The 17,719-nt window shown below is 47.9% G+C and overlaps 1 protein-coding gene across 2 annotated transcripts in view; it reads left to right on the forward strand.

The window, feature by feature from the left end:
- The window catches only part of LOC143834795 (excitatory amino acid transporter 5-like), a 31,470-nt gene that overhangs the window by 7,267 nt on the left and 6,484 nt on the right, over positions 1–17,719 (forward strand). For both annotated transcript variants that reach the window (XM_077331571.1, XM_077331570.1), the window contains exons 2-8: positions 4,061–4,140; positions 7,842–8,054; positions 10,657–10,699; positions 11,325–11,547; positions 13,862–13,961; positions 14,471–14,704; positions 16,261–16,455. In XM_077331571.1, coding sequence (XP_077187686.1) covers positions 4,061–4,140; positions 7,842–8,054; positions 10,657–10,699; positions 11,325–11,547; positions 13,862–13,961; positions 14,471–14,704; positions 16,261–16,455 — 1,088 coding nt within the window. The remainder of the gene's footprint in view (positions 1–4,060; positions 4,141–7,841; positions 8,055–10,656; positions 10,700–11,324; positions 11,548–13,861; positions 13,962–14,470; positions 14,705–16,260; positions 16,456–17,719) is intronic.

Raw genomic sequence — 17,719 nt, forward strand, 5'->3', positions numbered from 1 at the left:
CCGGGACTTGTTTTGGCTGTGTCTCTTCATGTTGCATTAAAGACAATATTTTGTATTTGTGCCGTTGTCAGCTTGTGTTCGTCTTTCTTGGTTTGATCAATTCAAGATATGCTCTTAAGACTGCATACACTTACAGTAGATGGGGACTGCAGCAAAGAAATTAAAAGACACTTGCTCATGGGGAAGAAAGCTATGGCAAATCTAGACAGCAGCCTAAAAAGCAGAGACATCACCCTGCCAACAAAAGTGCATCTGGTCAAGGCTATGGTATTCCCAGTTGCAATGTATGGCTGCGAAAGTTGGACCATAAGGAAGGCCGAGCGTCAAAAAATTGAGGCTTTTGAACTCTGGAGAAGACTCTTCCAAGCCCCTTGGACTGCAAGGTGAACAAACCGGTCAGTCCTAGAGGAGATCAGCCCGGACTGCTCCTTAGAAGGCCAGATCCTGAAGATGAAACTCAAATACTTTGGCCACCTCATGAGAAGGAAGGACTCCCTGGAGAAGAGCCTAATGCAAGGAGCGATCGAGGGCAAAAGAAGAAGGGGAAGACAGAGAATGAGGTGACTGGATGGAGTCACTGAAGCAGTCGGTGCAAACTTAAATGGACTCCGGGGAATGTTAGAGGACAGGAAGGCTTGGAGGATCATTGTCTATGGGGTCGCGATGGGCCGGACACGACTTTGCACCTAACAACAACAACAGTTTAGATCTAAAAATATTTAGCCTTGCCCTCCATTCGTAAAGTAGAACCTGGTGATCACATTTGTTTGCTGGTTTATTAGGTTCAGACTTTGCTTCCAATGAGAAGACCGTTTCAAGGAATTAAGAAGGAACTCCGGGGAATGGTAGAGGACAGGAAGGCCTGGAGGATCATTGTCCATGGGCTCGCGATGGGTTGGACATGTCTTCACACATAACAACAACACTTACAGAAGAAGAAGAGTTGGTTCTTATATGGCGCTTTTCTCTTCCCAAAGGAGGCTCAAAACGGCTTCCAGTCTCTTTCCCTTTCCTCTCCCCACAACGGACACCCTGTGGGGTGGGTGAGGCTGAGAGAGCCCTGATATCACTGCTTGGTCAGAACAGCTTTCTCAGTGCCGTGGCGAGCCCAAGGTCACCCAGCTGGCTGCATGTGGGGGAGTGCAGAATTGAACCCGGCATGCCAGATTAGAAATCTGCACTCCTAACCACGACACCAAACTGGCTCTCATATGAACAAAGCAGTCATTTTGAAGCAACAATTTGTTCAGGGCATGCAGGATAGTTTTATCCTGCCTTATGGTCAATGAAATGCCACAATTCAAAATAATATAAAACATGTTTCATACCCAAAAGAAGGCAATTATCCAACAAAGCCAGGGTGGTCCCTGGCCCCAAGGAAGTACATCTGGCCTCAACCAGGGACAGGACATTTTCTGTCCTGGCACCTTCCTGGTAGAATGAGCTCCTGGAGCACATCAGGGCCCTGCCGGAGTCAGCACAATTCTGCAAGGCCCGTAAGACGGAGCTCTTCCGCCAGGTTTTGGTTGGGGACAAATTTAACACCTATCTACCTACCTATTCTTGGCCCCACCCATCTGTCCATCCATTTGTGTATTAATTCACTCCCAGACCAGCCTGAACATTGAGAGAATTCCAACAAGACACTTCCTGGAAGTATCGCTGCTGTTTTAACCTGCCATTATTTATTTAAATTATAATTTTAAAACTTAGTTTTATCTTTTTTAATTTTGTGTTTTATATCATTTTGTACACTGCCCTCAGCCGGCTTGCTGGGAGGACGGTCTAAACATCAAATAAATAAAAAGGAAGGAAGGAAGGAAGGAAGGAAGGAAGGAAGGAAGGAAGGAAGGAAGGAAGGAAGGAAGGAAGGAAGGAAGGAAGAAACAAATTTACAGAACTATAGTAAGGGGGAAATAACCAGCAAGAAGATGAAGAGCTGGGTTTTTGTACTCCGATTTTTACTACCTGAAGGAGTCTCCAAGCGGCTGACTGCCCACCCTTCTTCTCCCCACAACAGACACCTTGTGAGGGAGGTGGGGCTGAAAGAGCTCTGAGAGAACTGAGACTGACTCAAAGTCATCCAGCTGGCTGCCTGTGGAGAAGGGGAGAATCAAACCCAATTCTCCAGATTAGATGTCACCGTTATCATAGAATCATAGAATCATAGAGTTGGAAGGGGCCATACAGGCCATCTAGTCCAACCCCCTGCTCAACGCAGGATTAGCCCTAAGCATCCTAAAGCATCCAAGAAAAGTGTGTATCCAACCTTTGCTTGAAGACTGCCAGTGAGGGGGAGCTCACCACCTCCTTAGGCAGCCTATTCCACTGCTGAACTACTCTGACTGTGAAAAACTTTTTCCTGATATCTAGCCTATATCGTTGTACTTGAAGTTTAAACCCATTACTGCGTGTCCTCTCCTCTGCAGCCAGCAGAAACAGCATCCTGCCCTCCTCCAAGTGACAACCTTTCAAATACTTAAAGAGGGCTATCATGTCCCCTCTCAACCTCCTTTTCTCCTGGCTGAACATTCCCAAGTCCCTCAACCTATCTTCATAGGGCTTGGTCCCTTGACCCCAGATCATCTTCGTCGCTCTCCTCTGTACCCTTTCAATTTTATCGACGTCCTTCTTGAAGTGAGGCCTCCAGAACTGCACACAGTACTCCAGGTGTGGTCTGACCAGTGCCGTATACAATGGGACTAGTACATCTTGTGATTTTGATGTGATGCCTCTGTTGATACAGCCCAAAATGGCATTTGCCTTTTTTAACGCTGCATCACACTGCCTGCTCATGTTTAGTTTAGAATCCACAAGTACCCCAAGGTCTCATTCACACACAGTGCTACCTAGAAGTGTATCCCCCATCCAGTAGGCATGCTTTTCATTTTTCTGACCCAGATGCAGAACTTTACACTTATCTTTATTAAATTGCATCTTGTTCTCGTTTGCCCATTTTTCCATTGTGTTCAGATCTCGTTGAACTCTGTCTCTATCTTCCGGAGTATTTGCCAGTCCTCCCAATTTGGTGTCATCTGCAAACTTGATGAGTAGTCCCTCCACCCCCTCATCTAGATCATTAATAAATATGTTAAAAAGTACTGGGCCGAGCACCGAGCCCTGAGGTACCCCGCTACTCACCTCTCTCCAGTCTGATGAAACACCATTGACAACAACTCTTTGAGTGCGGTTCTCTAACCAATTCCCTATCCACCTAACTATCTGAAAATCCAGATTGCAGTCCTTCAACTTATCCATCAGAACATCATGGGGAACCTTGTCAAAAGCTTTACTAAAATCCAAGTAAATGACATCAACCGAATTTCCCCGATCCAGCAAACCTGTTACTTGGTCAAAAAAGGAAACTAGGTTGGTCTGGCAGGACCTGTTGGAGACAAATCCATGCTGACTTCCTTGGATCACCAAATTGTCCTCCAGATGTTTGCAGATCGCTCCCTTTAATATCTGCTCCATTATCTTCCCCACAACAGAGGTCAGACTCACTGGTCTGTAGTTTCCTGGGTCATCCTTCCTCCCTTTTTTGAAGATCGGAATAACGTTTGCTCTTTTCCAGTCCTCCGGAACATCTCCAGTCCTTAAAGAGGTTCCGAAGATGATGGACAAGGGCTGTGCAAGTTCTTTGGAAAGTTCTTTGAGTACTCTCGGGTGCATTTCATCCGGACCGTTCTTAAACATGACCCCAACCTGGCTCTCACTACACCAAGTTGGCTCAGCAAGAGGCATCCATCAGTACAATCTGGACTGGAGCTGTAAAAAAGCCCAGGACCACACTCCAGTTTCTGTCCTTGCCCAGGGCAGCTTGGTCCAGGGTGGGGAATACCTGGAGATTTTGGAGGTGGGACCTGAGAAGAGGAGGGCCATGGAGTCCACCTCCCAGGGCAGCTACTTTCTCTGTCGCCTGGAGACCAGTTGGCATCCCCTAGGGTGGGCCACCCTAGCCAGGCCCCAGCTGTGCTTGTCTTCTGTTGCCCTTTCTTGCCTCTACTAGGTTTCTTCCCCATGGCCTTGAAAATGTTTGCTTTGTCCCCTTCCCTTCCAGGAGAAGCAGTACTTCTCTTTCCCCGGAGAGTTGCTGATGAGGATGTTAAAGATGTTAATCTTGCCTCTGATCACCTCCAGGTAAGAGCAGGGAGGTGGGGAGATGTGAATTCACTCAACTCTCAGCTGTGTGTGTTGTGTGTGTGTGGGGGGGGGGCAATTTGCCACCAGGGACCACAAACTACCTGACCACTGTTCAAATGCAAAAGGATCATTTGTGCTCACAGCATATAGCAAAAAAGAGGCTGCCCCTCTTTAACGACAACTACACCATTCTGGCTCTCAGTTTTGTTTTGTTGAGCTGCATAGTACAGTAAAGAAGAGTTGGTTTTCATGTCCTGCATTTCACTATCCAAAGGTGTCTCGGAGCAGCTGACAATGGCCTTCCCTTCTTCTCCCCACCATAGAAACCCGCTTAGGTATGTGAGACTCAGGGTGTTTCCACACAAGGACCAGTGTTGTCAGTTGGTCACACAAAGCGGAAGCGCTATTTTTAAAAGTGCAATCTCGGCGTTACGCATACCTGCTTTTTATTGGAATCCAGTAGTGTTTCATTCGTTTCCCACAGGTTTCTGGTCTGGCAAAAATCGCTAGACAGGAAGCAATTTTTCCTGTGCTTTGTCCCGTCAGTCAAACGAACAGCCAATGGGCAGTTGTTATCATGCTCCGGGAAAGCCCCTTTCCCTTTAGAAAAGAAAAGTTAAAAAAAAACACACGTTGCAACGAATATGCGTTAATTCGTTGCAACGGAGAGACCCATCTAGCTGGCAGCTGGCGTGTGAGCTGGTGAGTCATCGTTACCATGCTCCCCCAAGCCTGCATGGGCACGATTTTTGGCCGAAAATAAAGGGAACTTGCAAACGGGGCTCTGTTGTGCTTGGGGACTTAGGGGAGCTTTAAAGCACTTCTGTGGAGGGACTGTAGCCGGAGAAGCCTCGCTGGGTGAATGAAGCCTCGCTGGTTTGTTGCTTTCCGCTCGTTCCGAGGAAAAAAAATGGCGATCGCTTCACCGGAAGTTTGGAGGAGAGAGCCAGGGGGAGAGATTTTGTTGGAACCGCAACAATGGGAATGCACAGGTCTTTTCCGCTAGTGTTGCAGATTGTTTGCAAGAGTGTAGCGCTTTTCGGGGGGGTGAATCCACTTTTCCCGATTTCCCTTTAAGCACTACAACGAATCGCTTTTTGCGGGACTGTTTCAGGAGTGTGGCAGATTGTGTGCGACGTCTTGCGGAACTGCAAATTAGTAGTGTTTACAATTTGCAAGCCTTCTGCTACATTGAAGCCGTGTGGAATGGACCTCAGAGAGCTCTAACAAGTCTGCTCTGTGAGAACAGCTCTATCAAGACTGTGACTGGCCCAAGGTCCCCCAGCTGGCTGCATGTGGAGGAGCAGGGAATCAAACCCGGCTCCCCAGATTAGAAGCCGCCGAGCTGGACCCATGACCCCAAGGGAAGAATTGTCTTGTGTGACGTTATATGCATTGTATTGTTTTTCTGCAAAAAAACAAATCCTGCTTCCAGTTTCAGATGGGTTGGTTCAGATGTTGGGCTGAAGCAGCAGGACAAAGTTTGAGTTCAGGGGCTCCTTTAAGACCAGCCAAGTTTTATTCAAGCTTTCATGCAAAAGCAGACTTCTTCAGATATAAAGTACCTTCTACTGGAAGAAGTGGGCTTGCTCATAAAAGCTTATATCTGGAATAAAACTTTCTTGGTATTCAAGATGCCCCTAGATTCAAAGGTAAATCATGCTGTGTTACGAAAACATTTACACCCCCCCCCCACATACATACAGATAGATTCAAATGGGTAGCTTTGTTGGTCTGAAGTAGCACCTTTAAGACCAACAAAGATTTATTCAAGGCGGGAGCTTTCGAGTGCAAACATGAAGAGCGTTTACACTCAAAAGCTCACGCCTTGAATAAATCTTTGACACACATACAGAGTGAGCGAGGTCTCTCCAAGGAAATTAGCTGCAATAGCCAAATGGAGTCTCTGTGGAAAATGCATTTTGGATTTTCATCTAAAGCAAGGGTGACCACATTGTAAATGAAGTAAAATTAATCAATAAATTTCTCTGATTCATAGAAATTCTGCATTGTCCTTCTGGAGAACTGTATTAGGGATCTCATCCAGCATGGTTAAGAGCGGCAGCTTCTAATCTGGTGACCTGGGTTTGATTCCCTGCTCCTCCGCATGCAGCCAGCTGGGTGACCTTGGGTTAGTCACAGTCCTATTAGAGCTGTTCTCACAGAGCAGTTTACTCAGAGCTCTCTCGGCCCCACTGACCTCACCTGTTATCAGGAGAGAAAAGGAAGGTGAGTGTAAGCCGCTTTAAGACTTCTTCAGGTAGCAGAAAGCAGGGTATAAAAACCAACTCTTCTTGTTGTGGGTTGTTGCATAAGGCAAAGAGGCCTTTGTTCTGAAGGAATACTTCTAGGCACCACACAATTCTCTTTTGTTCCATTTCATTAGCCCCTCCGTCCCTTTCCTTTAATAGGATCACTCACGTGACCCAGAATGTGCAGCTGGAGATTAGAACTTGCTAGATAGCCGAGGATTTCCTCATTGATCTGTGAGCTTCCCAAGCCCCAAGTGTCTTGGGAGAGGGGCAGGCCAGGGAGCTCAAAAGGATCCCCCATGCACAAGGGGGCTACCCCAAAAGGGTCTTCTTTCCCCCCTTCCCTCTTTCTCTCTTGCATCTTATAAGTCTTTGGGTTAGCTTCAGCTTCACGGAATTCTAAATGTGAATATCACGGCGAGTGTGCATGATTACCAGCTTGCTGAAATTCTTGGAGGTTTGGGGATGGAGCTAAGAAACAATGAAAGGAGAGAAGCTTTGGTTGCCAGCCTCAAGGTGGTGGCTGGAGGTCTCCCCCTGTTACAATTCATCTACAGGCAACAGAGACCAGTTCCTCGGGAAAAAATGCCTGCGTTGGAAGGTGGACTCAGGGATGGCCAAACTGTGGCTCTCCAGATGTCCAGGGCCTCATGGGAATTGTAGTCCATGGACATCTGGAGAGCCACAGTTTGGCCACCTGTATGGTATCATATCCAGTTGAAATCCGTCCCCTCACTCAAACCTGCCCTGTTCAGGCTCCAACATCCAAATCTCCAGGTATTTCCTAACCCAGAGTTGGTAACTAACCTCAGGAGGTCAAATAGGGATGATGGCCTCCAGGTGGATCCTCCAAGAATTGCAGCTCATCTCCAAACTAAGAATCCATTCCCCTGAAGAAAATGGATGCTTTGGAAGTTGGGAATCTATGCCATGGCACCCCACTCAAGTTCCTGTCCTTCTCGGGCTCTGTTCCTGGTTGGGAAGTCACTGAACATTTATATTGAGTTGGCCAGATGCCCCTCCCTGAAAAAGGAGCTCCAAGACCCCAAGTAGTCATGGGAAATGGCTGTCCATGTCCAGGGAGTTTTTAAAAAGACCCTCCTCAGCTGACCCCAGCTCTGTGTGTGTGGGGAAATATCGCTCTACGCAGGACTACCCTTGAAGCCGCTTCGGTAACTCCGACCGGTCCAGAATGCAGCCACATGAGTCCTTGCAGGGAAGACACTCTGCAAAGTCAGTGGGGCTGAAAGAGCTCTGTGAGAACTGCTCTGTGAGAACAGTTCTAAGAGAACTGACTGGCCCACGTTCGCCCAGCTGGCTGTGTTTATCGGAGGAGTGGGGAATCTGAGCTGGTTTCCCAGATTACAGGCCCCCGCTCTTAACCAGGCCACGATGCTGCCAGAGGGACCAAGCCGTGCAGTGACCAAGCCCTCTTTCTCCCATCAGCTTGATGTCTGGCCTGGCCACCATGGATGCCAGGGTCTGTGGCAAGATGGGGATCATCACCCTCACGTACTACCTCTGGACTACTTTCCTGGCTGTCACCACCGGGATCATCCTTGTGACCAGCATCCACCCGGGGGCTGCCGCCCAGAAGGAGGAATACACCATCAGCCGGGTGGTCCTCAGCTCAGCAGATGCTTTGCTGGACCTCATCAGGTATTCTGTGTTCTCGTCCCTCTGAGTCTCACTGTCGTCTAATGCTGTCCGTATGCCGCGGAGTCCTTTTATTGCATTTCAAAACTCAAAGGCCCCTGTGACCTGGACGGCCCAGGCTAGACTTGATCTCCTTGGATCTTGGCCGCTAAGCCGGTCAGCATAGGGATGGGAGACGCCTAAGGAATGCCTGGGTCAATCCGCAGAGGCGGGTAATAGCAGACCACCTGTGGACAGGCCGGACCTGGATAGTCCAGCTACGCCTAATCCCATCAGGTCTCAGAAGCTAAGCAAGGCCAGCCCTGGCTAGTACTTGGAAGGGCCACCACCAAGGAACACTAGAAGAAGAAGAGTTGGTTTCTAAATCCCACTTTTCACTACCTGGAAGAGTCTCCAAGCGGGTTACGATCTCCTTCTCTTCCTCTCCCGACAACGGACACCCTGTGAGGGAAGTGGAGTGGAGAGATCTCTGACAGAACTGTTCTGTGAGAGCTGCTCTAACAGGACTTTGACTGACATGGCGGGGGGAGGAGAAACCAAGATTTGGATAAATTTCTCTTGCCTGGCAGCCGGACAATCTTAGGATCTCCTGGCTGTGTGGCACATGCCATGTGAGATATAAATAACCTCTGGATATCCCTTGCCTTAAAAACCATGGGGTCACAGAGAGAGAGGGGAGCATACTGGATTTCTTATCCAGCCCCTGCTGAACATCTGGGGATTTTCTAGAACACTTTGGGTTGGATCCAGGCTGTTTGTTGAGAGCAGAATAAAAATCTCCTCCCAATGTCCTCCCACTTCACCATGAAATGCTGGCCCTGGGAAGTCAGGGGACCCTTGGAAATGTCCTGAGTACAAGGCCTGCAGCAGGAAGGGGTCCTTGGTGGAAATAGCCAATTCAGCCTGGATCTAACCCATCATCAGGAAGATTCCTTCTCCGACAGAGTCTCTACACCAGGCTGTCAGGAAACCACAATGGGTTTCCCAAATGGATGAGAATCAATGGGCCAAGGGACCAAGCCCTATGAAGATAGGTTGAGGGACTTGGGAATGTTCAGCCTGCAGAAAAGGAGGTTGAGAGGGGACATGATAGCCCTCTTTAAGTATTTGAAAGGTTGTCACTTGGAGGAGGGCAGGATGCTGTTTCTGTTGGCTGCAGAGGAAAGGAACAGCAGTAATGGGTTTAAACTACAACGATATAGGCTAGATATCAGGAAAAAACTTTTCACAGTCAGAGTAGTTCAGCAGTGGAATAGGCTGCCTAAGGAGGTGGAGAGCTCCCCCTCACTGGCAGTCTTCAAGCAAAGGTTGGATACACACTTTTCTTGGATGCTTTAGGATGCTTAGGGCTGATCCTGCGTTGAGCAGGGGATTGGACTAGATGGCCTGTATGGCCCCTTCCCACTCTAGGATTCTATGATAATGTTAAAAATTTGCTAAACATTTAATGGCCAATGTGACTGTATCTGCTTATGTTGACCTGCCCCCCTCCCCCAAAAGGCCGATGACACACCTGTAAGGGGTGGGAAGGGGAGGGTCACAGCTGTGCTTCCCAACTATATTCTACAAGATTGCGCCACTACTGGGGTCTCTCAAAACTTGAAGAATGTTTCAGGGGTTTCTCAATGGTAAAAAGGGTCGAGTTTGTGTCCTCTCCCAGCTGAAATAAACCCCTCCCCTCTGCACTATATTTGATTTCCATTCTGATTTTGAGCTATTTAAATTTTCCTTCTGCAACATCCATGATTGATCCACCTTGACCCTACCTTTCCCCCGCAATATCCAGGAGCGGATATGTCACTATATTTGAGAAACCCACTTTGAAAGCCCCCAGTATTAAGTGTGGATATTCTGCATTTTGCCGGATTAGCTTTCTTCTCTATGCCTCCAGTGCTGACATAGCAAAGTAGTCTTCCCTGATTGGTCAGGGCATCAGCTCAAAGGCTGCCTGGTTCCCGGTTGCCATTCCCTCACAAGGCTTCTTTTTGCCCTCATTTTGGGATCTGTTTTAAAGTGAGTGTGCTCCAGAAGCCCACACTTCTCTCAGCTGAGATTTGCCTCTTGGATTTATTTGTCTCTTATTAAGGAAGCTAAATAACAGGCCCCACCAAAAACTGACCAAGGCGACCACATTTAGGCTGCTGTTAACATGACTGTTTCCTTGCACCTTCTAGTCATTGCCTTGTTGTCAAAGAATCCGCTCGGCACCATTGTTCCCAATAAGCCAGGGGTAGTCAAACTGTGGTCCTTTAGATGTCCATGACTACAATTCCCATGAGCCCCTGCCAGCATTCGCTGGCAAGGGCTCATGGGAATTGTACTCCATGGACATCTGGAGGGCTGCAGTTTGACTACCCCTGCTCTACGCTGTCCAGACGTGCAGGTGAATGGTCACTCATTAACACGGGAAGCCTCTTTCAGCAGCAATCTGGAACTGCATAGGGTCTTGCACTGCTGATTGACATTTTAAGACTGCAGCAGTTATATTCTGCCCAGGACGTGAACTGCTGTGTTCAGTAGAGGGGGAGAAACAATTGAGGGACCATTGCTCTGCATTTCGCATCCCCCAGTCCCTTCATGTCCTGCTGAATTTTGTCTCCCACAGAAATATGTTTCCTTCCAACCTGATCGAGGCTTCATTCCAGCAGGTAAGTTCCCGAGCCAAAACTCTTCTCAGCATAGCCGGGGCTGCTAAAAATCACTGCTCCTCTCTCTGGGCAAGCTTGTCTCTGTGTTTTCCCCTCCTGAGGAAGAATCAGAAAATGGGAGAAATGTACCTGGGATGATGGCCAAGACGTTGAATGATTAATATATCTAATATATACCTAATAAGAGTGGATGAGAGACTCAGTATTTTGGCCTTTTGATTTCGTTTTATGCTTTATGGCAACTGCTGCTAAAGTGATTAAAACAACAACAACAACAGCAACTGCACAGCCAATCAAATCTCCAGTGGCCTATCAGGTGCCTAGCTGAGCAAAAACCCCACCAAGTCCTGCCCACTTTTTAAAAACACTGGGAGGCCACCAGAGAAGGTGCTGATGGCCCCGCGGTGCCCAAAGGCACCGTGTTGGAGATCCTGAATTAGAGGGTCTCTCTGGACAAATCATCTCTTTGCAGCTTCTTTTTCCCAGGGGGGTCCCTGTTAGGGATGCCATTCTACAAAGGCAAAGGTCCAGCTGGGACTGGGAATGAAAGTCTAATCTGTAACGGGGGTAGGTCCCTGCTGAGTCCCTTCCTTCCTGACTACCCCACTCCCTGCCTTGATTCTAGTATCGAACAGTGGTCGTCCCAGTGGTGAAGTCCTCTGGATTCCAGAAGGCCCCCCTGAAGACTCTGAGCTACGTGTATTTTGCACCGGATGCTGAGAACCCCCTGGTCCATTGGCCTGTGCTGCTGGAGATCACACCATCTCCAGAAATGACCTACAAGACCCTTCCTGGCACCAACAGTGAGATGAACGTCTTGGGAATCGTGATCTTCTCAGCCACAATCGGTAGGTGGCCCACTCTTATGACTCCTCCCATTCTGTGCAGGTTTTTGTGGAATCGGGAGTGGAATTGTGTTCAACGGTTCACACCATTCAACGGTGTGCACCAGAGTTACCTGTTTGCCCTTTGTGTAGCCAGTGAAGGCTAAACCCGGCACCCACTTCCTAGCTGGAGGCTCTTGAAGAGAAGACTTATTCCCCCAACAGCCGGTATTCCCATTGAAGTAATGATAGACACAAGGGTTGCTTCTCTCTGTGCTAGGTCGCCGCAGAGCTTTATCTCTATCCTCAGCAGGCTTAAACATTTTATTCAGTTTTACAGCTCAGAAAAAAACCCTCACAGTACACATGTCAGCGGACATAGAATTTGTCTAAGCTTATGACTATATACACATTCCATTGCTATCAGAGTGTAAGATGCTGTATAGCTTATCTTCACATAGGAAAGTCTCCCTCAAAATTAGCTATTTGCAGAAACCCTGTCTTTCTGATGATTACACAGACACCAGAGACTGACCGTTCGGCCCTGCTCCGGCCTGGATGTGCCCAACTGCAAAGAGCAGAGACTGAATCTGGCAATCCCTACATCCCACAAGGCAGTATGAATTGCCAAAAGCCTTTTGCAGGTCTGTCCTCATTCAGGTTGCCAACTCTGGGTTGGGAAATACAGAGATGTTGGGTGGGGGAGCCCAAGGAGGGGGTTTTGGGGTAGGCGCCTCAGTGAGGTATAATGGCATATGGTCCATCTTCCATGGCAGCCATTTTCTCCAGGTGAACTAATGTCTGTCACCTGGAGAGCCATTGTCCTGGCAGGAAGTGTTCAACCACTACCTGGGTTTGACCAAAGAACAAAATTCACTGTGTAAAGACAATACAATCATAATTGGTACCGTTGTGCCCCTGTCTTTTTACCCAGTTTCCAATGAAGCAAGGGGGGGCAGGTCTTTTTTTGATCTTCACAGTTTATTAGCTAAGAAAAAGCAAAGGACACACTCCCTCTTTGCCAGAGGCTAGATAAAATGTGCACCAGACAAAGGGAGGGCTCTCCATACTTGTACATTTCAAATTAGTTACAAACAAAAGCTAGATCATTAATATAATACCACTTTTCTCTTCTATCTTACTCCAAGAGTCTGTTTTTTCATGCCTCTCAAGGTTACCATGTGATTTAGGAGATTATCTTATGTCTAAACCAAAGAGGCCCCTTTTGTTTCCAAGGTTTCTTACAAAGTCTTTGAATCTTCTATTCTATCAAGCTGACTTCTAAGAAAAACAAAGTGTTTCTCATTGAGAGGACATAGTATAATGTCACAAAATATTTTTCCCTTTAGTATTGCAAATGTAGGTTATTTTTACAAGCATGTTTTTTAATGGAATCTAATCGATTCTTCAGTACAATATGAAGGAAAGCTTTATCCAGTGCTTTGAAAGCACAAGCAAATCATAATCATGCTACAAATTCAAATTCAAAAAACCTTTAGTGGTGTATAAAAGGTAGAGTTAGTTGTACCTTCCTCCGTGATATGCTCAATATGCTCAATAAGTACTAGTTTACATCAACAATAAATTCCAATGGCCTATGTTTATTTCTTGTAAATCCGATTTCCCTTTAAAAAAAATTTTTTTTGTTTTGTTTTTAGTGATCCAAAACATTTAGGTATCCCTCTTAACAATCATCAAACTCTTCCCCCCCCCCTCCTCCTCCTCCTCCTCCTCCTCCTCCTCCTCCTCCTCCTCCTCCTCCTCCTCCTCCTCCTTCTTCTTCTGTCTGCATAACTGTTTTCTTGTTCTTTCCTTAATATGTGGGCTAGCCATCTTCCTGGCTTGTCAGAACATTCAAAGTTTTTCTGCTTCAAAAAGCATAGTTTTCACCCTCATTTGTTCTGTCTCTGATAAGTCTCTTTTTAATCACAAGTCCTTGATTCGCTATATAAGTGCTTTTGTCGGTAGCTGCTGATGTTATTCTACCCCCTGAAGTTGCTTTACAATCCTGTTTATTTTTTCCCCTTATTCTCTTTTAATTGCTGCATTATAGCTGATTAATCTTCCTCTCATATATGCTTTACTTGCTTATTGTGGATTTGCTTACATCAGATGTGTTATTTGAGTGAAAAGATCCTTTGAGCTCTTATTGACATCGTTTTAATATTTGAGGGTTTTCTAAAATCATATCATTTACCCTCCATCTTCTAGATCCAGGTTTTTGTTGAAAAACATTAGTTCCAATGGGGTGTGGTCTGCAAGAGTATTTGGCAAAATTTCAGTATTTTCAACCTGCGTCGGCCCCTTTATCACCTGCCCTGGCTGCTTCTCGCCACAGGCCTCCTTCTGGGGAAGATGGGCGACCGGGGAATCCCCCTAGTCAACGTTTGCCAGTGTCTGAATGAGGCAGTGATGAAGATTGTCTCCATGGCCGTATGGTAAGCTGACGAACTGAAAGAGAGAGCAAGTCTATCCAATGCTTTAAAAGAACAAACGTAACCGTACAATTCTACAAAAGTTTTGTGTGACCTCGGAATGCCCCTGGAAATTCCAAAGTCCAAATGAGGAACCAGACAAGAAAATTATTGCCCGTTCCCCCTGGCCAAAACCTTCTTGTTCCCAAACCCTTCCACCAAACCATCCAGTGACCAAGACAAATGAGAGAAATGAGGCCTCAGTTGGCCTGGCTCCTTCAGCATCCGACTGTAGCTGAAATTATCAGCTTCGGTCAACCTCCTGTTGGCTCGTCCTTGACCAACAACTCCTGTTTGATGGCCTTCCCCCATCTTCACCTTTGTCTGATGTCCCCGTAGCTCTGTTCGCTGGTCACTTTTAGGCTAGAACCCAGAATCTGTTCCGTCTTTCCATCTCATGAACCAGGGGATGGAGTTCCCTCCACACATCCTGACCCCACACAACAAGGGTTGGGTCATCTCTTCCCTTGCAGGTATTTCCCTTTTGGGATCGTCTTTCTGATCGCCGGGAAGATCTTGGAGATGGAAGACCCAATCATGATTGGGAGGAAGCTGGGCCTCTATGCCATGACGGTGGTGACCGGGCTGGCTATTCATGGCTTTGTCTCCTTGCCCATACTGTTTGCGGTCATCACCAGGAAGAACCCCTTCCCCTTCATCCGGAGGATGCTGCAAGCCTTGCTGATCGCCCTGGCAACCTCATCCAGGTAAGGGAGGCAGGACGATCTGATGCCTCTTTTGATGGGGGCTCAGAGACCATGCTGCAAAGGCAGAGAAGGGGTGGCCAAAGTGTGGATCTCCAGATGTCTATGGGCTGCAATTCCTATGAGCCCCAGCCACGAACTACAGTTTCCATGAGCCCCTGCTGGCAGCCTATGGATATCCGGAAAGCCTGTTTGGCCACTTCTGGAGTATAACTCCACCCGTTGCCTAATTGCAAACCCTTTACAGACTTTTTGCAGAAAGGTGAGCAGGATGAGTGGATGACTTGTGGTTTTGTGGAATAAGGGGAAAGCAAATGATTGGATAGAAATGGATAGATCATTAGAGACGTAAAGGAAAAAAGCAAGAGTAAGGATCTTCCTTCTACATCTGTAACATTTTGTAACAACTTGAGAGCAAGTAATCTGCTTTTGAACAGAACAGCACTTTGAAACAAGGGTCAATCTTATTGATCTCTGTTGTGCAGACTCACCTGGATCAATGGCCCATCATTAGTTAGTGAACTGGTGGCCAGAGTGCAGTTTGACTTCCCGGTGTTAAATATTGTCAGCTAATCCTTCTTTATCTCTGCTGTAATGGCAGCTTCTTTCTCCAGCCACATAGCGATTGCTCTTAAGACAAGAGCATACCCTGGCGGCCTGCTGTGCTCCAGTATATTGAAAGAAGAAGAAGAGCTGGATTTTATACCCTGTTTTTCTCTACCTAAAGGAGTCTCAAAGCAGCTTAGGATCACCTTCCCTTCCTCTCCCCACAACAGACACCCTGTGAGGGAGGTGAGGCTGTGTCAGGGCTGCTCAGTCAGAACAGCACTATCAGGACTGTGACTAGCCCAAGGACACCCAGCTGGCTGCCTATGAAGGAGCAGGGAATCCAACCCGGACTGCCAGATTAGAAGCTGCCCCTCTTAACTCCTACACCACACTGGATCTCTGCCTAGAGGGGAATGGTTGTGGCTCAGATGAGAGCCTCTGCTTGGCATGCAGAAGGTCCCAGGTTCAATCCCCAACCTCTCCAGTTAAAAGGACCAGGCAGGAAATGATGTTTAAAGGCCTCCTGTCTGAGACCCTGGAAAGCCTCTGCCAGCGTAAGCAGATGAGGCTGATGGTCATGAACCAAAGGGTCCAATTCAGTGTAAAAGAACTAATAGAAACACACCAGACAAGGAGAACCATGTAATGGTGCAAACAAAGTCTGAATAGATGATTTCTCAATTTCGTTTTTACTTGAAATTTGTGTCACAAGGCGCAAGGCACATTAAAGTTCATAGCACAGATGACAATCAAATTGTCAAACAACAGTCCAGGCAAAGCAAAATGGTATATGTCAGGCGCTCTCAACCAGGGTTTTGTGAAACCTTAGGCTTTCTTGATGGCCATGGAAGGGTTTCGTGAATGGGTAAGGGTTAATTTGGTTTTTTTATAGTTAAAAATTTTGTTAAACTTTTATCTAGTGATATGCGCAGTTTTCCTTGTCTGATCCAATTCTATGTAAGGCAGCTTCATGTGAATGTCTTTTAATGGGAGCAGCTTTCACCTTACAGCTCCGCCACGCTGCCCATCACCTTGAAGTGTCTCCTTGAAAACAACAGGATCGACAGGCGGGTGGCCAGGTTCGTCCTCCCAGTCGGTGCCACCATCAACATGGACGGGACGGCCCTCTATGAGGCGGTGGCGGCCATCTTCATAGCCCAGGTCAATGAATTCGACTTAGACTTGGGTCAGATCATAACCATCAGGTGAGCCAATTCTCCTCTTCTTCCCCCGGGGGTTGTCGTGTCCCGTTGAATTTCCAGTAAGCAGACGCTTGGGTACAAAAGGAATCTCTCTATTGAAGGATTTAGGCAAACAGAAGCAAGGAATTCCTTGTTGAAACCTATTTGCAATTAAGCAAGCATGCCTGTATGGCCACCTGCTTCAAATCCTGGTGTGCAAATCACTTGCCAGTGTAGAAGATCTTACAGAAAAAAAGAGAGAACCTATCCCAGGCTATCAAAATCAGTATACATCAAAATGTGTCTTGTCTCGATTTTAAGCATTAGTGAAGCAACCAGAATGGACTCTCGATTTGTGCCATTTTCAATGCGGTTTCATCGGTGGTTGTTTCCCGTGTACAGAAAATTACAATCAGTGTAAATTCCATCATAGTAAATAAATTAACAAACCCAATTTACAAAAGAAACATACCTCCTATGATGTGTAACTTATTCTAACAAGTTTCCAATATTTCAGTATTCATACTATAATCTTAACACCGCCCGTGGCGCCGCGGGCGCCACGGACTAAATAAAACTGTAAGGGGTTCTGGGGCGGGATGTGGCCTGGATGAGGAAGGGTCCGGATTGGACCCTTCCTCCGGACAGACAATCGGAGGGACCAATTGGCAGGCGCACAGCGCCTACTGATTGGTCCCTCCGATTCCCAGCCCCAGCAACTCCAAGCCGTGCGCAGCGCGGCTTGCAGTTGCTCCTTTGTCCCCGGCCTGACGTGTCGGAGGCGCAAAGCGCCTCCGACGCATCAGGCCGCCCGCAAGGGAGCCCCCGGCAGCCGCACAGAGCGCGGCTGCCGGGGGCTCCCTGCCCGGCGGCCTGGCACGGCAAGAGGCGCTTTGCGCCTCTCACCGCGTCAGGCTGCCAAGAGAGACCAACGCTCAACGCTCAACAGAGACCAGTGGCCAACGCTCGCCACCTCCCCCCCCATTCCCACTCCCCGCTTCGCCGCGCATCCCGGACGCCCCTCCCTGCCCTCCACCCCCCATCCCCGATGTCCTGTCACGTCTGCTGCGGCCCGCACACTTCCCCCACCCAACCCCACTGCACTTGCACCTCGCCACTTCCCCCAACGTCCCCCAGCATCCCCGCCGCAGCCGCTCCGACCCCCGAACTCCTCGCCCCCCCTTACCCGGTTGCCCTCCTCGAAGACACTTCGCCGCCGCCGCCGCCGGGTCCTGCGCAGACGCCGCGGCTGAAGACGGGACGCTGCCCACGATCCAAGATGGCGGCT

The sequence above is a fragment of the Paroedura picta genome, chromosome 4 (assembly GCF_049243985.1).
Source record: "Paroedura picta isolate Pp20150507F chromosome 4, Ppicta_v3.0, whole genome shotgun sequence".
In the NCBI taxonomy this organism is placed as follows: Eukaryota; Metazoa; Chordata; class Lepidosauria; order Squamata; family Gekkonidae; genus Paroedura; species Paroedura picta.